Source organism: Hesperophylax consimilis, chromosome 1 (assembly GCF_061612785.1).
Source record: "Hesperophylax consimilis isolate HC1 chromosome 1, BYU_Hcon_1.0, whole genome shotgun sequence".
NCBI classification, from domain to species: Eukaryota; Metazoa; Arthropoda; class Insecta; order Trichoptera; family Limnephilidae; genus Hesperophylax; species Hesperophylax consimilis.
In genome coordinates this window covers 14,058,998-14,083,844 of record NC_142836.1, presented here as the reverse complement: position 1 = coordinate 14,083,844, position 24,847 = coordinate 14,058,998, and the positions used below count along the sequence as shown (strand labels likewise).

The window sequence follows — 24,847 nt, the reverse complement described above, 5'->3', positions numbered from 1 at the left end:
ATGTGTCATTACCAAACATGTATTATAGCAATCAAAATGTTTTCTATTCAGAGGTGAATTTGATGGTGAAAAATTACCTGGATTGATTTTCTTAGTAGAAATTTCTGGGTCAGTAGTAACTAATTGCCCCCACCAGTTCATCCTGTTAACCTGTAAATATAAACATTAATTTATCAGAATTAACAATAGGTAGGCACATAATATCTGCACATCAATAATTTTAATAGTTGGTATAATAAATAAATAAACAATGGAAGAGTATACACCATGACATAATCGGAGACCTTTGGAACTATGCACATGAGTAAGTTGTAATAATCAGGAACCTTGAGCATTCAACACATTAAATAATATCATTAATTGGCCAATAATGTTGCTATTAAATCTTCAAACTGACGCAAAAAGATATTATGGCAACACCTAAGATTTTACATACAAGATAGCTTCTGCTAGGATCTGAAATATTTTCTAAGTAATTGCATATAACACAACGGCAACTTTTGGGTAGTTTCACAAAACAAAATATAACAACGATTAATAAATTACTTTCTGTGTGGTATACAACAGTAACAACAGTAGTCTGAAACTGAAAAATTGTGAATAATTAAAAAAAAAACATTAACGTGAAGGATTTTCCAATTAGACGGCTGCCTTTTATGTATATATAATTTTGAAAATCAATATAAATTAAAGGCCCTCCCATAAAGGATAACACAAGAAATAATGCGATGTGGGTGTGTTTAGTAATCCAAATGTCCGGCCAATCGGATCTTAAATTTCCAAACAAAACTGTGTTTTGTCTACATTATGAAATTCACATGGGATGGCGATATGATAATGACAGGCAAGTCTAAGACAGACAGGGTGTATGCCAAATGGGCTAGAACCCAAAGATACTTATATTTCTCTTTTTGATACTGACAATTCTTGGTGGAATTCCATTATAATCATATACTGATACTGTTTTAAAAAAATTTCCACTTATTTTATCTACAAAAAACTTATCCTCAAACGACGGATAGCTTCACAGCATATGTGGTTCAATCGAGAGTGCAAGAAACAGGGCCTAGTTAAATGTTAACCCCCCTCCCCCAAATGTTGTGTATATAAACTATATGCTATGTACACATATATATTCATGCTCGAGCAATAAGCATAGAGCGAGAAGGTTGTTGAAGAAGAATGTTGAAATGAGTGAAGAAGAATGTCGAATGAGCGTAAAACCATCGAGCATAAACGAGCGTAGGTACATAGTTTAAGGAATCATTGTACCAGTCTGAAGATGGCTATAATAAGCTGAACCGGTAACGATTAACAAACTAAAAAACTTAAAATAATAAAGGAAAAAAACTTTAAAATTCTTTCAATCTATCATTAAAAGGGACTAAGTAAGAAGCGTCATTTTGTCCATTCAAATCTATGTGGCAGGCAGTTCTAGTGTATATGTGGCAAGATAAATTAACAGCAAAAATGATACAGGAACACTAAATGTTGTAGGTAGCAATGTTCTCCTGTATAAATTATTTGAAAAAGTTTTTTTACAAGAAATACATATCTCGCTTTCAGTTTTTGTAATAATTTACCAAACCCGCAGATAAATAAGTCTTTTGACTACAAATAAAGTTGAGAGATTTAACTACAATAATTTACATAATAAGATGTAAATATTATTTCAACAGGGTCAAAACATATTTTTTGAGACTTTTAAGGCCGGATGAGAAAGTTCGCGAGCCGCTGGTTTGACACCACTGATTAAAAACAATATTAAAAAGAAAATTTATAATAACCACCACATAAAATCTTTTTAAAAATTCATTTGTTTGGTAAATGGTAATCCCCTAGACTTACAAGGTCATGTTATTTTAAATCGACGGTCCCGAAGAACAATGTTGGATGTGTAAATTTGTAGTTTTGCAATAGAGCTGTTTGAAGTTTCGTTTCTGCATTGTTACTGTTTTTGAAATCAACAAATATAGTGTTGTTTGATATTTCGCATTAACCCCTATTTATTTAATTGAATAAATATATTATCAAAAACAGCAAAACTACAAATTTACACATACGACATTGTTCTTCGGGACCCTCGAAATGTTCATTTACGTATTTGCTGTAAAGTATACTTAATTTTCGGTTATGTGGCAAAGGTGTTCATTGTATTTTATTCTTACAATGTCCTTGTCATAACTCGTTAAAAAAAGAAATCAAATAACAAACAGCATGCAGTGGTTATTTTTCATGGTAACATTTGTGATTTCGATTTTCACACTTCAAAACCATTTTTTTCTTCATATACTCTTTTTGTGTTTTTCTTTGTAAAAAAATTGTAATAAAAATAATGAACTTTTATAATAGCAAATAGCACATTGGAGGGTAGGTTGGCATTTAAATATAATTCTCAGTATTATTTTTTGTACTGTAATTATTGGATTAATGACGGATTCAGCATAACCACCCCATCCAATAATACCATATGTTGCAATGGATTGAAAAAGGGCAAAATATACACTTCTTAGAGTTTGTAGGTCTAAGATGGATCTAAGAGAGCAAAATATATAGCAGAGCCTACGAAGTCTCTTAACTGTGTCACTGATATGAGCTTCCCTGCGTAGTTGGTCATCTATGATTATTCCCAAACATTTAACTTCCTTTAATTTGATTCCTTTGATTTAAGGGTATGACATGCGCAATTAATATTAGGTGAGGTTTTGTGCGAGTGTATATTGAGTGAACATGAGTGAATTATTGGTTTAGGGCAGCTGTTGGGAAAATTATGTTTGCATCGACCGGTCAGTGGTTGAGTGGGCATAGCGCTTGGGTCTCACCCGAGCGTCGTGTGTTCGATTCCTCGACTGGCTAAGTCCTCCATCACAACACAAGCAACATTTTCGGCTTTCTGTGGTGGTAGTAGGAGATTTTCAAACATTGTTGGGTTATTCGTAACCCGGGAATGTTTGTCTTTCTTTTTTAAAAAAAAAAAAAAAAAAAAAAAATATGGAAAATGTCACATATTGTGTTTTGTCGATATTAAGTGTGAGGAGGTTTGTGTCTAGCCAATTTTTTTTATTTTAATTATGCCAATATTAGTTTTGTTAGTAACTGATTTCCATGTTTCATCTTCAAATATTAAGACTGTATCATCGAAAAATGATAATATCTTACCTCCAATATCCATCGTACATAGTGAGTTGATGTATATAAGAAATAGAATTGATCCTAGTACACTGCCTTGAGGCACACCGTAGGACATTGATAATTTTTTGCTTATATGTATTTTGTCAGAGTGGATAAGAGTTTGTTGAGTTCGGTTTGTTAGATGGTTTTCAAACCAAATGTAGGGTAAGCCCTGTTATCCCAATCTGTTGAAGTTTTTTAAGCAGTAAGCGGTGGGATACCGTATCAAACACTTTTGTAAGATCGAAAAAAACAGCTAGTGGTTTACGACCAATGTCGAGATTATGGGAAACGATTTTTGTGAGGGCGGCTATTGCATCTGAAGTACTCCTGCCTTTGCGGAAGCCATATTGGTTATCCAACAGTATTTTGTTATCTTCAAGAAACTTGTAGAGTCTATGTTTCAACGCCTTTTCTATGATTTTAGATATTGTGCTAAGTAAAGATATCGGTCATTTGTCACCTGTTTTGAATATTGGGATTATTGTGGCCTGTTTTAAGGAGTTAGGATATCAGTTTTGAAGCTTAAATTGATTATGTGTTTAAGAGGTGAAGCTATACATTTTTGGATGTGTTTGAAGACTTTTGTTGAGATGTGATCTTTCCCGGTAGAGTTACTGTTTTTAAGAGATGAGATTAGTTCTATAATAGGGAATTCTCGTGCATTTTGTAAATAATTTATTTCAATAAAGATAATTATTTTATTATGTGCCTCTTTTTTTTTTTTTTAAATGCATTTTCAATTTTTTGTAGTTGTTCAGGTCAAAAAGTGGAGATGGTAATCTCCGAAATAAAACTACCAACCGAACAACTTTTCTCAACAGGTTCCCTTTCGAGAGGTAGGCAGCCTCATAAAATTAAATGCCAAAATCAAACCAATTATCCGTTTATACCTACCTGAGAGGATAGGTATCCAATAGAAGATATCCATACCTAATACACGAGGGAACTAGTAACCTCATAAAATAATTACTAGAACTAAATATTAAAATACAGACAGTCCTCATCCTAAATTTGACATCTCGAGTAAACCTTACATATATCTCACATGATAATTGGCTGAATGGGTAAGCACACAACTTATCCATAGAAGCAGACATAATGTCGACAAGATCGTCGTGTTATATGTGCTATTGACCTAGAAAGGGATGTAAGTTCCCGACGGCGTGGAATTTACAGCGTTTTCTGGAGGTGGCATGTAACTTGAGACCTTACGTGTCACATTTTCGCGACTAGATTCGTGACAAGGGATGTCATGGTTTTCCCCTTCTACGTAAAGTAGATTTTCCTGGAGGTGTAATGAGGTTGGGGTATGTCTGAAATTGGTAAGAAGACCTGGTTTTCTTTATTCTGGCGTGAGAGTTGCCAATTGGAACAAGGGGAGACCCGGCCGGTTCGGATATCCAGACACGTAGAGACCGATTGCCTTGTTCTAATTATCATCCATTAAATTTGTTTGGTAAGCGGAGGAGCCAACTTAGCTTGAACAAATTCATTTCCGTTCCTCTCCTTTCCCTCCCAAAATATACATATGGATGGCGCCGACAACTAACACCATAAATTTATCGTATGTATATCACATAAATAAAATCAAACACTTTATCATACTCACATTACCCAACGACAGGTAGAATCACGTAGCTAGTTGGAGAGCAGGCGAGACAGAAAATAAGGTTTATGAAATGGCTTTAAAACACAGCGGTAATGGATTCAACTCACTCTATCTCAAAAGAACCGAGGGATACCACATACATACATAGATAATCAGGTTTCTATACCGAGAAACAAAAAACCAACACAACGTTCGGTGAGACCTTTTTTATACTGAACCGTCACGTGAAATAATTACGTTCAAGGTCGTAAAACACGTAGACAAACTAGGATGCACACACTTGAAGGGGTGTGTAATAAAGAGAGGAACAAAGGCTTGTACAGACGACAGGGAGGATATTCCTACCCCGGATATATACATAATCAAAGCCTTATGGAAAATTTACCTATGGGACTTAAAGAAAATTCATCGCAGAGAAAGAAAAGTTTGAAAAGTGCAGATTATTACAAGTTATCGGCTCCTAACATCGATACTGCTTTCACTTAAATTAACAGAATGTTAATTTTTTGTTAAATTAAAAAACATGATATACAGGTGTTCGGGAGGTGATTCTACATGTTCTTAGAAGTAAAAAAAACTTTTTTCGAAATTACTACTTTTTTCCCATACTAAAATATTATTCCATAGAAGAATAATAATTTTCCTATTCAATTTTTTTTTACATAAGAACTACCTTAAAACGTTGGAATTTCGAAAAAAAGTTATTTAACTTTTCTACTTCTAAAATTATGTAGATCATTGATTCTTTCGGCATCGGTGCACAGTCAACATTTGTACACAGTTGACATTTGTCATATGAGAACGGGTCGTTTCTGCGACTTGAGTTTAATAATTCGGCTGCAGAACTATTTTCCGGCCTCTGTGTTTCCTCACTCCTATATTCCCTCCACACAGCATACCCAAAGATGACAGGCCCAAGGGAAATTATTCTCTTCTCCTTGGACTTTTCTCCTTTCTCTTTTTTCTTTTCTACTTTCTCCTTTCTATTGGGCCTCCTGTGTGTAGATAATGTAAAAAGATACAAGTAAAGATGGTTGGTTTGTTGGTTGTTACCTTCTCCAGGTTCAGCACGAGTGTCTGTCCATCCTGGATAACCCAGGTGGAGTCCTCGATCTTGATGTCCGCGCAGAGGGTGCCGTCGATGACAGGCGGCTGGTTGCGGATGCCGGCCTTCAGGTGGCGCTTGGAGATCACCACACACACGTCGCGCGGCCGCACAGTCACCTTCAACGGTACCCGGAGCTGCACAGCGATAAAAAACAAATACAATCAATAAAACATTCACGTGAAATAAAATCAAAAGCAATCAATCATCCACAGATCAGACCAAAATTTTTCAGTTCGTTTAAACAAACCCTAAACCGCCGGTATCAAAGTCCCCTGATGGCCAAGATGGCCGAAGATCTTTCATAAAAATAATTGCTTTAGAGGTAGATGTTTCATTATTTATACAAGTTCTTAACGTCAATTTTTGACGTAAAGAAAAATACGTTTTGAGAGGGAAAGTATGAACCATTGGAATAATTATTTTTTTTTATTTTTTTTTTATGTGACACCTCACAAGAGTGTCCCTGCCTGTGCAGTGCACAGACAGGGGAACTATCTCACCACCCGGTTGGGCGGCGTTGTGAGGCGGAGTAAGGTAGGGGCTGTAGGAAGGGATTTGTTAATGCGGGCCTTGAAGAGGCTCGGATTATAGGAGGGAGGAAAAACAGATGCCGGTAGCTCGTTCCACATACGAGCCGACTTACACAAAAACGAGTCGTAAAATTATCGTCGTTTATAAATTTTCATTAATATTCGGCACACAGCATGTACAAACGATTCTAGAAACATTCGAAAAACTATTGTAATGATTTGAAGCTGTATTAAATGTTTTTCGCCCAGTCAAATCTATTTACGTGGATGATTGAATTAACCTCAGCTAGGAGTTGAACTATCAATGTTAAGCTGACAAGTGAAAATTTGCACACGACCTTGAAAACAAGACGAAGGTCACCACCACTTTTCCACCCCTTAAAGAAAAATTTTAATACTTCTTGATGAAATTTTGCACACTTGATTTTTCAAATAAGAGGTAAATTACCGTCTACACCTAAGACTTCAGCCATTACTTTCATAAATACTCTAAATTGCTTTGACAAACTTATGTTTACCGGAATTTAGCGAATAATCAATCGAAAAATGTAGGTAAAATTAATTAAGTAACCCTTCGCCAAATATCAACTTGGCGTTCGCTCAGTTTTGATTGAGGGAGTGGTGATATTATTTTTTTTATAAATTATAGTTGTTACGTTGATTTATGTGCACCCTGTGTATTATTATCGCCGCAAGTGCCGCACTATAATAGAGGAGCACGTGGACCAAAATCTTTCCAATCAGATGGAAAAAAGTACTAGTGACCGCGTGCTAATTCTATTCTGATGCAGACAGAGCAAAAAGCTTAATATCGCTAACGGTAGAGACAAATTACATATAACCGGGCGATCGGTTTTAAAAGTTTATTGCAGGGACGGCTCCACCACATAAACCGCCAGTTCGATAAAACATCTAAATAAATGAATCAACCTCGGAATCTTCACGGGGGAAAAATTATAAATTAAAAGGTTGCGGCAAATTTTATGAATGCGGGAGATTATAAAAAAAATCTGTAGTAACTACAGACAACACGGAGAAAACTGAGTTTTGCTAATTTATTTAACATCTGTCGTAACTACAGAGAACACTGAGAAAACTGAGTATTGCTAATTTGTTTAAAATCTGTCGTAACTACAGACAACACGGAGAAAACTCAGTATTGCTAATTTATTTAAAAATCTGTCGTAACTACAGACAACACGGAGAAAACTGAGTATTGCTAATTTATTTAGAATCTTCAAATTATTGGTAGTCCGGTTAAAAACGGGATTGCAGGCCGTTTCGTGATATATTTTTAGTAAATTTCTAATAAATCGGAACACGTATTTATGCACCTGTATTTGCCTTTATAATTTATAATGACGAAATGCAAAATGATTAGAATTTTCATGAACACTTGCACCGACATCGTGATAATGGTTCCATAATAACTCAACACAGTGACAATTCAACACACTTTTAAAAAGTGATATGAAGTCATTAGAAACGATGAAAAAAATATGTTTTAACCTAACCTAACCTACTTAACCCAGTTAGTAAAGTTTTTGTTTCTTCACTTTCCATGACTTTATATAACTTTTTAAAGATGCGATGAATTATCATTGTAATGATTTATCCGGTCACCCGAGATAATATTATTTTACTAAAAGTTTATCAGGAAACCTATTAATTCAGACGTTAAGGGCCTGCGACCCCATTTTTAAGTGGATTACCAATAATTTGAAGAGAATGTTAATAAATTGGCACAACTAATTTTTCTCTGTGCAATAATGGCGAAGAGTCATTTTGCAGGAATTTATTGAGATGTAGGATCTAATAACCAATCGAAATCAAGTTAAAATGGTGCGAGAAATTACGCTGGAGTAGTTACTCGTTGTCGTATTTTTATTGAATAAGAGGTATCAAGCAGTAGACGTCTTGTCTTAATATTATATGGCGCCATGGCTCATGATGGAAATGACGTAGTGAACTGAAAACAATTGCAGTGACCTAAAAATCCATGCAGAACAATCTGTGGAAAATTCATGAAGTTAGAGTTCAATCTTCAAGAGATTTTTCGGCTAATAAAAATGGACGAAGTGGGTGCAAAATCTTGGCCTAAAGCCCGGCACAAGCCCTGATCTAATGAGGCACAGTTTCCAGTCAAAGTTCCGGGTCCTGGTCAGTGAACCACTACCGCCGGATCCAGAGCACTATTACTGCGTGACATCACCTCGCTATAGCCAGCCGAGGCGGACCAAGACAGGGAACACTGAGAGGCATAAGCTAGGCGCTAGTAGAGGCAGACGTATAAACAGATGGTAGGGTCGGGCAAACAGCGCCGTGAGAACCCGACAACCCGGCAGGTTGATTTAGTATGTGATATCGGACGGGCACCGTAGATTAGATAACTTTACAATGTGAGATGCCGTAGTATCATTAATTACCTTAAGATTAACAGCATTCAAATCACATCTAATTTTAAATTGCGGAGGCCGTTGACCACGCTCATTAAAAGTTAATGAAAACGGATATTTCATCTCCCTTTGCAAATAATAATAAGAACACAGTGACAGGTTGGCAGGAATAAGCCATAACAGATTGCTCCTCTGTTTTAATGAAATTAATAATTTAGCTACCTACGCGGATTTACTCCAGATTTCACTGAATATTTATATTTCGGCTAGACGAGCGTCCTACCCAGCGGACTAGCTGAAAATAGTGTTGGGTTAGAAATGTTAAACAACAAAACATATGCAAATTTACTATTACTACAAATAAACTATTGGAAATCTTTTCTGTTAGAAAAGTTAAGATAGTGGACAGTTTGATTGAACATTTTCTATGTATATATTTATAGTTTGTTTTAAGTAGTGTTTCTTAGAAATTATATGGATAGATCATTTAATTATTTATTTTTGTTCTTTCAATTCCAAAAACAATATGTTGTTTCCATTTTATTATTCACATTTTCCATATTGTTGTAAAAAATATGATGCAACTAAGGAAACATTCAATAAGCCATAATGTGTATGCAACTGTATTGTTTCCCAATTAAAAAATAGATTAGTTTAATAAAAACCCCTTTTTTCCCATCTCCTGCCTCTCTTCAGGCCCTTCAGCCTCATAATATACCCCAATTGGAGATGCCATAGTCGCGCTGGCTCCGGACAATTAGAAAACTCCTATGCAGTGTTCTCATAGAAAAAAATTACAAACGAATTGATATCTCTACTTATCGATTATTTAACCGTGTTTAAGAAATAAAAGAGCCATACATTTATTAAAAATTAACTCAAGTATGGTTAAGTAATAATAATTTAAGGCAAAGACTACTGAGCCTTTTACACTGAATGTAAACCAAACAGGCTCTGGTGATACAGCAAAGCAATAGCTCAGCATCGGGTCATCTTATCTCTAGTCCCCTATCGACGCTGATGTGATGCAATCATGCGCTGACAAACCCACTGGGAAATTATTCAAAGCCGCAAGCGATAACCGCATGGGAAATTATTCTATAAATTATGTTTAACATAATAATGGTGGTTCGTTGATCTTCTTGAAAATTTAAAAAAATATATATTTCATTCAAGTTCAAGTACGTTTCCGTCTCACTAGACAATGTCTGCCCTGAGACGGGAAGCAATATCGTTAGTGTTTTAGTATATCTTATTATTCTGCTTTGAATATAATAAAATAAAACAACAAATTTGAATTGCATAAAATAAAATTAGCAATACATAAAATCTTAAAATATACATAAAAGTATGAATAAAGGAGAGAAATGGGTACATAAAAAATACATAAAATAACGATCTAAATAAATATGTAAAAAAACACACTTAAATAAAATAATTAAATGTTAGTGTGGAAAACACATGCAAACATTTTAATAGGATTAGATATGGTAAGTATGTATCTTGGTGATGCCAGTCATAATTTGAAAGTGGTCATATTCTTCACAACTGATCTTCTGAATTCTAAAAAATGAGAACTACTCAACTTGAAAGTTACTCAAGTTTTAAGATAGTTTTGGTAAATAATATTTCACTGCATAGCTTCACAAAAGTGTTATGTTTGAATATTTCAACCCCCGTCACGTTTGATCGTTGATCGAATCGACGATCAGCCTCATTTTTAATGTCTTTACATTTGAAGAGTCTTTTTAAAACGCTGATTCTCGGCCCTTTCCAGAGTTTGATCAAAATGTGATCAACAGTTAAGTAATAATATCATAATAACGCTCTAGTAACATACCTCAATAATATTAATAACTAAGCTAAGCATAATACATTCTGCATTGAATAGCAAACTTTTATTTCTTGACTGCTGTTTCACTAAATTATTATGTAGGTAAATAAAATGTTAATAAAACTCCGTATGAAAGTTCTTCACAGATTGCTTTGAAATTTTGACAACGTTGCATTCGAATACGCGTTTTTTATATACCTATACTATACAGATGTCATCTGTGACAGGTAAAAACATGCTTTTTTTCATCTTTTGGATATAAAAGCAACACGCGCTATTGTTTATCTATCTGCAAAGAAATACTGAGCCACATCATCGCATAGCGGGGTACAGCTAATATATAAATAAATAACATTATGCTTGACGGCTAGTCAAAAATTGAGCAAATACGGAAAAGGGCCGAAAATCAAAGTTTGACGGAGATCGTCAATCAAATGTGACTGAAGTTGAAACACCTCAACCTCAGCAAATCGGCGGGGTTACATCCTTGTTTAATTTTTCAATATTAAACACGTAATAAATCGAAATATGAATTCATTGAATTATAGTAGAGTAGGGAAACTCACCACAGTTTCGTAACTTTGGATATAAGCTGGATCAAATGGGGTACATTATAACGTTTACACGAATTATTAAAAAAAAATCTGAAATAGTTTATGGATTTCTTATAACCCATTTTTGTGGACACACGATGCGCCGACAATATAATTTAAATACAGTAGCATAAAGCTCTGCGAGGTTGACCGCATACAGTGTGCAGTAGCCAGTAGCTGCTAGCCGCAACTTGACCTCTGCATGCACGGAGGTAAATTGGGTGCTTACTGCTGGCTAGTAATTGTTATTATGGCATCTCACTGTGACCTCACGTTCTTCAAATTTATTGTCACGCAATAAACTACTAGTCACGGCTATTCACGATCGTATACCTCATACTCATACATCACGGGTAGGTACCTACTGACGAACTCGCCTTTACCCTAATTTTAATCACTAATCAGATAAATTCAAACGAAAATTTCTTTCCGGCAAGTTTTTCTCTTTACTTACTCGCTCTGGTGAGTTTTCAGTTAAACGTGATAACGGTTAAATGCATCGTGATTCAAACACAATTCGTGATGTCATTAAAAAATCACTAAAAACAATTTTATAAAAGCGATCCCAAGTGGCCGTAAGCCATGACTGCCGCAAAATACGCTTTCAACAGCTACAAATAAATGACGGGTGGTTTCTGGTTCAGACTAGAGTTATTTCATAATGGCCGCGGCCTTCAGATGCATGTAGGAAGAAATAAAATAAGTGTAATTATAATTGAGTTAAAATGTACAATTTTGTTGTGCAAAGTAAATTTGACATTAATCTATCCGTCCGAGATGAAAACAATCAATTGCGAATCGAAGGTCGCCTACTGGCAAAAAGAATGGGCTCGTGATTCCGCGGATAGCTCGCCCCAGTTGGTCGCTTGGTGAAACCTTTGTATTATATTGGGCAAACGGACAATGGGAAGTATCGGAATAGGAGAAGATTCGACACTGGCGTTCGGTGGTTCGGGCCTGATAATGATTATGTGTACGTGGCATCACGTACCCCGATAAGGCCGGGGATCCGAAGGCCCCCGCGACCTCCGCGAGATAACAATAATGGTGTTGTAATCAGTCCCAACCGAAATACGTAGCGTTGATACGGCCGTCGCGTTTCGTAATGGCCGACGTTCGCCTTCTCTTTTGGGCGCCGGCGAAAATGAACAGTAAAAAGGAAATCAAACGGAGCGGAGGCCAAGGGAAGGGCCCGCAGCCGCTGAAAACGTGAAAACCATCCGCGCTCCGAACGAACTGAAACAACTGGACAACTGGACAAAACAAACTACCTTAATTAACCTACAACAACATCTTGAGGTAAACATCCGTGACGACATTTTTTTTAACATTTGATAGACGACACATCATAAAAGCGTCGAAGTCGTCTATTTTTCAACGATACTAAAATCGACGTTCAAGAATGTTATTGTAGGTATACAATAAATGAGTTTCAACTTTAAGGTTTCCGTGGTTTCCAAAAATTAAAAAATAATTCCCTTAAAAATAAATCAATCACCGTCTAATTTTTTGGTCGGCGGGTAAGACTAATACTATTAATTTAAATAAGTCAAACCAGAATTTTTGTATTCATAATGCATACACAACAAACAATATTTGACATTTTCACTCAACCTTTGACCCGCCGATATGAAAAGACTGATTTGACAATATGTGATTGTTACAATTAAAAAACCAAAAAAATGTCACTAATTAATAGCGAGGGAATCAAGTAAATAACATTATTCTACCGTAAACAAATAATGTGGCTAATTTTATGTGACAAAAACGCGAAGAGGGAATGTAAATAGGTAAACAAGCAAACATCGCGTGCCAAACTCGTTTTAGCCACCTTATGCAAATGTTAATAAACAGTCCTAGAGACTACAGAGCTGCGGCCGTGGAGGATGTAGCAGAGATCAACTTAACCCCTTCAGTACCTCGTTTCCACAGATAGACCATATGCTATGCTTGATAACACCTTAAATAATTATTTTAGAACATTTTAATGAGTATTTTTTTTATTACTAATTTAAATTTTTTAATTTGATTTTTATTATTTTTAGGCCTTAACGGATTATTTTTTTACTAGTAAAGAAAAACCAGCCACAAAAACTAATATTGATGCTTAATTTTTAAAATATATTAGTTGTAAGTGTAACATATTTTTTTTAAATAATGGATCCCTGTCCAAGCAAAACAGCCAAAACGGGATTTGTCATATTTACGGAATTTGTTGCTCGAATAAAGATTGCAACCTAGTAGATAGACGCCATGAGGGCCTTTGTTTTACAAAATCAAGACATCATTTTTTTCTTCATGTTTCTGAGGAAGAACACTGGTATTGAACGGGTTAAAGCAGTGCCAGAACCTACCAGAACCAGTGACCGGGAGCTCTTTTCGGTGTTATTAGTTACTATTTTGGTCAGTAATAGTTTTATTAGAGTTAGAGCGAGCAGTTGCGTGACGACACTGGCCCTTCCGTGCCAAGGGCGGCGCCCATAATTATATTGCGATATAACTATTTTAACGACTGTTGAAATGTGTTTTATTGCTCGTTAAACCATCTTACCGGGAAACAAATGTCGCGAGAAGTCTGGTGTCCACAAAGCCCACCTCAGTGAAGGCTGATAACAGAGGATTCTTCTTTTAGCGTAACATAATGTTTGAGGGACATAGGTTGAGTCTCTAAAAAATTCTCTAATTTGGAAGAATTGTTTAAATAAACCTATTTTAAAATATGTTCGTAGCTATGCATTTTTTAATTATACTATTAGGTTGTTTCATCACCCGAAAAGATACAAACAAGTATTTCAGAAAGGTAAAAATATTGATAATAACAAAACACCTGTCAATCTGACGTAATTTATGATGCGTAAATTGTGTTCGGTAAATATATTTTATCAGGGGACAATGGAAAAACTTCATATCATCAGTAATCAAAACAATAATTTATTTTATTTACAAACTCAATCGGTAATGTAGCAGTTAGCTGAATGCGGTAGAAGCCATCTACTATGTTATAAGTGTGTCAGTGTTTATTAATCAAATTCAACTATGCATTCGTTGGAAGCCATATTGTTAAGAAGTCATTCATCTCTCATGGTCAGGAGAGAATTATGTTAATTAATCTTTTTACACGATATTTACTGTTTTTCACACCCAATTATGTGCTGAAGACACAAACCTGATTTCAAGCAAAACTACTTGATAGGTGACAAGGTGACATGAACTATAGTAGTAGGTAACCCGGTGCTCTTTTAGAACCCATCAACAGTTTTATAATCGACTCATAACAGGTCAGATGCGAGTAGTTAAGTTTCTATGATGTTTCCAAGGTATTGTTATTGTAGCATAAGGCGCAAATATTTATTGTTCTTTCAGAGCCTTAAAATGAAGATACTTTGTCCGTTAAAAGAATAGTCCAGGGCCGTTGAGGCTACAAAACAATTGATTTGCCATTATTTATAGCGTATGTTGAAATGCAGTAGCATCATGGTTTTCCTTCACCCGGGTCGCATTCAAATGTCTGCTTATAGCAGGGAGGACAAGTCGATACCAATAAAAGTAATTGGATTTCAATGTTACTGAGTGAGTAAGATTTTTCCTAAAACAAACGACACGCATACGAGCTCAACTCTGAGAATAACAAAGGCCGTTATCAGTTGACATTTGACACCGCGGGTGAGCCGGAACGTACTTCCACACCGAATATCTTTGTCACTCGATCATGGTCAGTATTTTTTTCTAGTTATTGGAAACTCGTTGATTATGAGTGTAGATACGTTTTACGGCGTGTTGGTAACCATGAGAAAACGTTTTTTACAATTTTAATACGTGATGTTCAATCCTCTCAAACTTATATAATAATATTCTGATGTACGCGATCCGACCCGACATGTCGGGTTCTACATACAAGTCGGATCTTATGTAGGGCCTTACTTAATTAGGGTCTTGTTGAAAATATCCGATCCCGATAATAAACGGAAACATAAAATAAACATATTGTTCGGGGGCTATAAATGGAATTTAGAATCCAATGGCCTAACCTTCCAAAATTGCAAAATACAGCATCGATGACTGCATAATTAATTAGAAACTGCTCCTAGGAGGTTCCACGTATTGAATGTGTCAATATTGTCGATGACTACCCCCGTATTATGGAAAATACGCACTACGAGGTGACAGAAAGTTGACCTTTGAACGCGTATCTATCGATTCACATTGATGTTCAAGAACGCTTTTACATAATAAAACGTTGATATTATCAATTTATTTGAAAAATATTAAAATTAATAAGGAACAGAAAAATGTAACTAGCCAGAACCAGATTTTCCGAGGCTTTTATGAAATCTAAGAACACCTACCTATGTAATCGTTCTTAATCATCTTCCCAATGCATTGTTTCGCCACTAAATGTTAGATTAAACGTATCTATGTGATTTTATATAGGAAACATTTTACAATTGATACAACTGAACGGAGATTTTTGAAAAAACACGCATGACTTCTATTTTATACCTAAGAGCAGAGTGATTCACTTATATTCTTTCCCAATCGATAATGAATAATATATGGAACAATTATTCAGAATACACCAACTCGAAGAAAACTGCAAAAGATAAAAAGGAAATCTTCAATTCCTAAATTGTGTAATCCCTCCGATGTTGTCGCCCAGTAAAGCATAACTAAAGCGCCTGAATCAACATCCGATACGCACACTACTCATATAATCCTGAGCGTGATTAAACTGTGAAACAATCGCTATTTAGTTACTACATTACAGGTGTTACTGAGGAGTTATCATCCAACGGCTAGATGACTTCCTGCACGTTTAAAGTAGACAGAAGCCGCCTCTCCAATCACGGCAGATAGCAGATACGGTGATTGACACTACCTCTACTATGAACGAGCACACACACCGTGAGCACCCACATTGGAAGTAAGCAGTGAAGGAGGGAGGGAGGGAAGGAGGGAGGGAGGGAGAGAGGGAGAGAGGGAGAGATGGAGAGAGGGAGGGAACCAGGAGCCAGGAGGGCCTGATTGGAAACTGCGGTGGGCAACGTATTATTACGCAACAATGGTTACAATCCTTCATTGTTATATGGGTACTAAACACTACTCACGGCCATTTAGAATAAATAAAGTGTTAAACAGTTTTCTAAGCCGAGCACAGCGGCTTAAATAAACATTTTAGTTAAATAATATCATATCATATTATGTCACTGGCATTATTGTAGCAGTGCACATTTAACTTTGTGAAGATCACAATTAAAAATATGAAATTTAAGAGGAGTAGGTACGTAATAGGCATAAAAATCGCTTAGCAAACGGTCGATTTTAATTTATGTTGTAAATAATTTTATGAGAAAGAAAAAAGCTAATAAAAGGAAACCGTCAGAGATAATCTTAGTCATAAAACTGTACTTTTTTAATTGTTTCTAATAAGCGTTCTAATGGAAAAAAAATGTTTAGCTGTTTACGCTTATGTTTTTTAGAAAAGTAATTTTAAAAAATATTTTAATTTTACTCAAGCGAAACGATAGGAAAATCTTCAATTTACCCAAAAGATATTTTTTTATATTCATAATGCAAACCGATTCGTAGTAAAGATAAATCGAAAGTAGTGATTTCACATTAAGCTTAGCCTTAAACGGCAGGTTTAAGTAAAGAAAGCGATCAACGTTAACACATGATTATGAAGATTTGAGGACGGATCGTCTGGGCGGGGTACGTTCATACAAGTTAGTAATAATGATCTACCACGAAGGTTTCAAACAGTAAGTGAATGATGATCATAATTTATGATAGTTAAGTTATCTCAGATAATATTATTTATCCATCAAAATGATCTCCAGCAAAATTCCTTTAGCTGAAAATGGGAAATATATCCGGTTATTTGAGCTTGTTTCGTTTGCCCTTTTCCTCGATATCCTATCAGTAGGAAATCACATCGACAGTCAAAGGGCATTAAATAAAATGTACAGACTATAAAATAATAAATATTCGTGGTTACCAAATTATGATTTATTGTGATTGCGATCTGAATTTCTAAATAAAACCGCGGTAATTTTAAGTACCCGCAACAGGCAGAAATTAATATGTTGGCGTAGACACCACAGACAGCTGTTGGTTGTTATCTCGATTGAATAACTTCTTACATAATATTTAATCCGTTTAAATCGCAATATATACGTACACATAATATAGCGCTGAAAGTTGAGACGTTACAATGCAAAATCTTCTCAGATTCCTTACCTGGAAATGGTGTCAATGTCGAATGGAAAACAATGATTCAAATATAACTAAAATCCACTGAATGGGATAATGGCGGTGACGGATGGGAAAGGTATTAAAAATATAAACAGCGAGAGAGCGAGGAGGCGAAGGTGCCATACTGGCGTGGAGGAAACCTGGCGAGAGATACAAATAACCAATGAAGATCGATAACGCCGATGTTAAGAAAGAATATCTAAAAACCGTTATCATATATCCTTTATTTTATTTTACCCACTTATATATTAAATAAAATAAAAAAAAATTGTTATGATACTCGATACCCGATCAAAACAAGCGAAAAAATTTGAAAATTCAAAAAAAAGTTTTTCACCTTTCCTGATCCGAATTTTCCAAATACATTTTAAGGCCCATCTAATTCATATTGTGTTTCTAATTTCACATAGATAGACGAACAGAAGATAATAAATAGGCTGTGCGTATAGTAAGAAGAACTGCTCAATGAACGAACGACTAATGGAGATTATTTTTAAGACTTAAAAAACCTTATCAGAAAAAGAACCGCTATGCTATTACCGTTTAAAAGAAACATTACATACATTGTTTTAATACAAATTTGAACCTAAATCGCAGAAATCTGTACAATGTAAAAAATAGGGGTGGTCCAAACAAAACATCAGAAACAAGTAAATCAAATCACATGATTAATATTCAACCTCTGGAAAACCAAATATACATATTATGACGCTCAAGCACGTGTCAAAGGACATCCTGATAGACACAATGTTCCCTTTCAGTGTAATCGGGTAGCGAGTAGTGAGTGGGTAGGAGGTGTCCCCAGCAGCTGGCGCCCGCCCCGCCGTCACCTCCTGCGCTCCGGGGCTCCGTTGCCGGGTCAGTCACCAAACGCCCACTGAACCATCGGGTCACCAACGATAAGACAACAATAAGACGACAACATCAACAGCAACAGCCGGCGAGTAATCACTGTTACCTGTTACTATCGAAACATTAGGCCAGTTGTCGAGTTAACGCAACGGCGAAACGACCATCGAACCAGTGACAAAACAAAAACATTCAGTGACAGCAAATTATCAAATTTATCAACATTCACGTGACAACAGAATACTAGACACTTCGAATTGTTTAATTTTGTTTTCAATTTATATAGTTGTGAAATTAAAAACCAAAACTTTGTGATATTTACGCTAGTTGGAAAATTAACTAGCTGATCTAATTATTTTGTTTCGGTTAACTGGGAGACTACAACGCCCGGAACAACGAAGAAATAAAAACGTGAGTAGATTATAATTTTATGCATTTTATGGTTTCTAATTTTAGAATGGTTTCTAATTTTAGAATGTGTTCTTATTTAATTAGTATTGTTTTTACTATGCATGCATACATTCTAGGCTTATGTACCGTTGTTTAACAGCGTAGGTTAGCTGGTTAACGCAACAGAAAAAGCAATTATTAATTTACGCAATACATTACGAAGAAGTTATAACAAAAATAAATTTAAATTAAAGGAATGGAGTAAAAAGGTGGTAAAACAAACAATTAAGGAAACATCCGAGTTTAAATGCTTCCATAATAAAATTTTCAAACTGCATATAATGTGCGTTAATCGAACGAGATCACTGATCTTCCTAGAAAACATCTTTTCGTATTTTTATAATCAATAAAATCTTCAATTTACGAGAATTGAATTCAATTTTATCAGATTGATCATATTCATATGAAACCCACTTTATATATTTAAGAAAGGTAATTCTTTTTACTGATGATTTAATTACATGATTAGTATGGTATGGTAATCGATGTTAATAGGGTGAATTCAAATATTGCTTTGAGTTAAAATAAGTTATTCGTTAAACCTGCCTGGGAAGGTTTGTTTTTTTTTTTTACAAAACAAAAATAAATCAATAACAACTTTTCTAACAGGTTAATGATTTAATTAATTGCCATTGGCGCCTACACAATGTAGGTAAGTGGGGAGCATAACATCAATAAATATATATTGCTATAAGGAAATTAACAACGTTAATTTAATGATGGCATCGAACCATCCAACTCTGGGCAAATCTAGTAAATGGTAATTTTTTTAAAACATCGTACATTCGTAATCTTAGCATTATAATTTTACCATTTTAAAGAAAAGAAAAATAGACAAATTGAAGGCGAAAACATCATCATCAAAAAATGGATCAAGAACATGAAAAGCAAAATGAACAAAATAAAATAAAAACGTAACTAAAATAAAGTTTTTAATGAGGTCTAAATAAGAAAAAGGACAAGTAGGGACTATGCAATACTCTACTTATAAAACGAGTGGATTTTTTTGTTTTGTATCGTCCTAATTACTGCGAGATCGACAAAGCTAAAACTTTTTAGCTTAAAATTTAAATTTCGTATGTATGATAAACCGCAAAAATCACAAAACTAAAATTTTGTTTTAAAATCTGTACACAAAATATATTTCGGAAAGCCGAGAATCGAAAAAGCAACCATCTGCTACAAATTAAAATTACGTTGCGGACACCATCTCTCGCAATCCTAAGTCTTTGAAATATGGTGTGAGGGTAGGGCTGCCACCTCTCTGGGTTTGACCCGGAGTCTACGGGTTTGTATGGTGCATGTCCGGGCTACGGGTTTCATCGATATCTCGGGGTCAGACCGGGCGGTGGCAGCGAAGCGACAGACGACCATCACGGCGCGGAGCGCGTGACTGTTTGACTGAGTGAATACATGATGAATTTTACGGTGCCAAAATAATGAGAAACATAAAGTTTTTTAGGCCTTCTGATCAGAATCAATTAACAAAAAAACAGCCAATGAGGTTTACAGGAGAACTCTCGAATACAAACAGAAATATTATGATTTTGAGGATTCTGTATTTAAAATCTTTTCCAAATTCGATCTAACAAGTGCAGTAAGTTATGAAGATACTGTGGAAGCCGTCGAATCACTTGGTTTAAAAAATGTCGACGAAGATAAACTTTATGACCCGAAAATTAAACGAAGTATTTCCTCAGTTCGTAAATTCAAAATTGATTGTTGATTTAGGTACGATGGGTTCAGTTATTCAAAGTCACCTCAACCTTCACCGAACTGCCAAAAATAATTGGAATTTTTTTTTCAATCCCTATAAGCAATGCTTTTGTTGAACGAGTCTTTTCTTTAATGGGAAAATTGTGGACAGACGAGCGAAACTGCTTGTTAGTGGACATGGTGAAGGCAGAGTTAATTGTGAGAATTAATTACAATATGAATTGCCAAGTTTTTGAAGAAACCTGAGCAAGAAAAGATGCTTAAACAATCCCTTCAGAACGAAAAATATAGTTTTTAGTGTCAAGCTGGTCCAAGTCAGCTTAGCACTAGTTAGTTCATTTATATTTAAAACCTTACCAATGGTAATTTACCATGACATTTTGCTTTAGTTAAATAATTCATACTAAAAAAGTTTTATTTTAACAAAAAAATATATATTTCTAAAATCTCCGGGTCTACTGTTTTTGAAAGGTGGCAGCCCTATGTGAGGGTATGATTTGAGATTTTCACGGCCAAAAGTATTATAGTGATTTGTTTTTGAGGTATTATGCCGTGTTGCGCTACCTCCTTCTTGATGTGTAATCTGATCTAATCGGATCTCGGACTAATCGGTCACTTCAATGCTGTACGAAACGTTGGCTAAAGAAGGAGGTGGCGCAACACGGCATAATACCTCAAAAACAAATCACTATAATGGTGTGAGGTTCTACTTTTAACTGTCATTTACATTTAGAATTCATAATGGCATCATCTTTAAGTGGTTCGTACAGTGGTATGTCTGAAGATATGCACCTTCTGACATACCATCACACCGCGACTCTTCGTGACGAATAAATCAAATAATGTTATGTGTGCTAACTGTATTCGGGGCTTTCCTAGTAGACACGGTTTGGGCTACTAGGAACCTACTAAATAACTTTTTTAAGATGCTACCGGTGAACGGACTCAAAATTATTCAATCCGGCTATGCTATTTTTATACATACATACGTCAAGCTGCTTGAGGAAAAATATTTAGGAATTATTTATTATGTTATTATTGACAGAGAAAGAAAATTTACAAATTAACATGGTCCAACCACGAACCTGCATGTGGCAGCTTATCTACAGGTTCTAAGAAAGGAATTATTATTAAAAACATGTTTTATTGTTATAAGTACTATGCTTACTAAGTACTATGCTATAAGGTACCTACACATTTATTCACCAATGAGCCAAATCTTGACCAATTTCTCGCCGGGCTCATAATTTGTGAAGTCTGTGTAATTTGTTTTCCTTTCAAATCATCGATAGATACACACTCCGGTGTTCGACCACCAAACTTACCATCTTTTTGGAATAATGCGGCTTTTTATAGTTGTTTACATTATAATTGTATTGAAGTGTATAATTGGATGATCCTAAATGTCTAAAAACACGATCGTGCCGCATATGCAGAATTACATTTGTTTGGAATACAAGCGAAACCGTTAGCTCGTCATTTTGTTTCTTCAAAACTTATACCATATTCAATAACAATACGGTGTAAAAAATTCCATAAGACAAAGCTGGCATTTGAAATTCATCGTGAATCTTTCTTACGTAGGGTCCTACTTTATAAGCTTGAAAACTTTGTTTTTATTTGTCATAAATTTTCTGTACATTTTATATATATTATTACCTTATGGGATATACAGGGTGTTAAGAGACGTACCTGACATACTCTCCAGCGACATTTTGTTGTAGTTTTTTTTTTTTTATTAAAAAGAAAAAGTATTTTACATGTCGTTACTGGTCACTCAGCCAAGCAACCGCCCAAACCCCAGCGCGACCCTAACTGTCCAATGTCGACTTATTTTTTTTGTTGAAAAAAGAAACCAAAATATCATCAGCATGTTTTGCTTCAAACAACCTCAGGAATCACAGGTTAAGTCAGGTACGTCCTAAACGTCGTAAACCCTCTATAAATACGAAATATACATTGAAATTTGAAAATAACATATTAAAATATAACTAAATGGAATTTTTTAACGAAAAATCAATTGGTTTACAGAAAATGCAAAAATACCTAAAATTAATTATTATTTTACTAACGGAGTTTATACTGAAACAAATGGGTTTAAAAAAATCAATTCGGGTGGCGCTTTGACGATTTAATATGCGATGAAATTAAATTTATTTTCACACATTCCGATTTTTTATAGCGTGAAGCGTCAAATAGAAGAAATAAACGTGTTAGAATCAATTTTAAAATGCCTAGTAAAAATGACAAAAAAAAACATTTTAGGGACAAGGAAACGATAGAACTGTGGTATTCCAAGGTCGAAGGTTTAGTTATAACAAAATAATATTGTTGTTTTTGCGGGGATTCACAGTTAAAACTGAAAACTTCCGCATCCTATTGACTCAAAAAAATAGGCAATAATAAAAGGCATTATGAATAATCTAAAGTAGAATCGAAAACAGTTTAAGCATTCGAATAAAATCAGGTATTTTAGGATCATCAATGCTTAATAATGAATCCTCACTAAACCAAGAGACAGGTATTGTATGCTTGAATTATACAATTCAATTCGTGGGACGCGCTGACTGCCACGGTTATTTTAAAACCATAAGCTACCAATAATCCCCGCGGATGACACATCGACAGGTAAAATATACACAGTATTGAGATAGGTCAGCGTCGCATCGTGTAAAACTCAGAGGAAAGGCGGAAAGTACACGGAGAAAACTTACTGACAAAAAATATTGCTAATTTATTAAAAATCTCTTCAAATTATTTGTATTCCTGTTAAAAACGGGACTACAAGTCTTTAAGGAATTAATTGACAGATTTCCTAATAAACTATCAGTAAAACACGAATGTGATTAGGAGATGTCGGAATGTGTTAAAAAAAAACAAAAAATTTTGCTTTAAAAAATTTCGTCATTATATAATAATAGAATAAACGCAACTGCATGAAATTCTTAATAGTTTATAAGGAAATCGCTTGCTATCACTTTTTAACAGGATTTTAATAATTCACCAACACTCATTTTTCTTCGTGTACTACGAAAAAAGTTGCTAAAATTAAAAATAAATACCATAATATACGTAGATCAAAAAATCGATAAATAAACATTATGTATAATTATAATTACGGGTAAAGTTTATAAGAGATTAAACATTTCTGCAAAGAGGTACAACTAAATTGACAATTTTAAAAACCAAAATAAAATAAGGGATGGAACACGTCAATAACAACAACAACAACAACAACATCACCAACAACGTGATGAATCTTTTCATAACACATTAATCGCTATTTTAAAATTAGATATTGCTTTTAATTCTAATATTTAAATCAATAGGCAATATTCTAAAAGATGAGTATTTGATTAAATTAGCGCCCGTCGTGAATCAGGATTTTAACTGTGATGACCTCGCATTCCAGTCAAGGACGAGTCGCGACCAGTCCGTGGCCCGCCAACATACCTACATATTATGTAGAGAGCATTTCTAACTATTTTGCAGTCATTTACGATAATGCCGTAGGTGGACTCACGTGATGCGATCACATGAGAGCACGAGTCCAAACAGGAAAACCATATAACACGTAATAAACTAGACATCTATAACAACTTAATGTTCATCGCAACGGGGAAATATTTGACGCAAGTTCTTATAATATTAATGAGGTGATCAAAAAAGCGGTTTTTATTTTTTTTTTATACAATTAGAAGGCAGAAAAAACTGACCATCACGACCCCAAAATCAATATTATGAAAAATAAAACAGCACGGGAATGTGCGTTATTTCAAGAATGTCTTGTTTTTGATAAGCACAAAAAAAATCGATTAAGTTGTAAAAGGAAAAATGTGATAGGTGACTGACTTATGGAATTATGTTAAACTGCAGAAATTAACTAATTAGTTTTTTTAGTGCGGAATCAATTAAGTCCGAATAATCGATAAGACAACATAAGGAAAAGCAATCGGTGTCTGAAGAAGTGTACTAGTTTTGTGGTTATTTTATTTTCAAAAATATAAAAAGGCCATATCAAAGCAGGATATAGCTTTAGTTACGGGAAGACATGATTTTTTAATGTGAATACTGCAGAAGAGTCCCAACCGTCTAGACCTAGTGAGAGGAGAGGAATCGAGATGGGTAAGAAGAAGAGGAAGGTGGGGAATTACCTGGCCATTCAATTCTTGTCACCAAACACGATAAAAGCCATTTCAAGTAATGTTTCATCAAGACAAACATACTGAGAGTATCTCCCACGAGCCGTGAAAATGTCGAAAACATATATCATATATTATTTTTGATGAATTAATTGTTAAACAACACAAACTAAGTCAATAAAATTACTGGAGCA

The 24,847-nt window shown here is 34.9% G+C and overlaps 2 protein-coding genes across 2 annotated transcripts in view; one reads left to right on the top strand and one right to left on the bottom strand.

The window, feature by feature from the left end:
* The window catches only part of nudC (nuclear distribution C, dynein complex regulator), a 115,672-nt gene that overhangs the window by 3,025 nt on the left and 87,800 nt on the right, over positions 1 to 24,847 (bottom strand). Inside the window, exons 5-6 of the mRNA XM_089650282.1 lie at positions 5,837 to 6,025; positions 78 to 150 (exon numbers count right to left, since the gene is read on the bottom strand). Coding sequence (XP_089506408.1) covers positions 78 to 150; positions 5,837 to 6,025 — 262 coding nt within the window. The remainder of the gene's footprint in view (positions 1 to 77; positions 151 to 5,836; positions 6,026 to 24,847) is intronic.
* The window catches only part of LOC149426317 (uncharacterized), an 80,464-nt gene continuing 73,990 nt past the window's right edge, over positions 18,374 to 24,847 (top strand). Inside the window, exon 1 of the mRNA XM_089650416.1 lies at positions 18,374 to 18,756. The gene's annotated coding sequence lies outside the window, so the exon portion shown is untranslated. The remainder of the gene's footprint in view (positions 18,757 to 24,847) is intronic.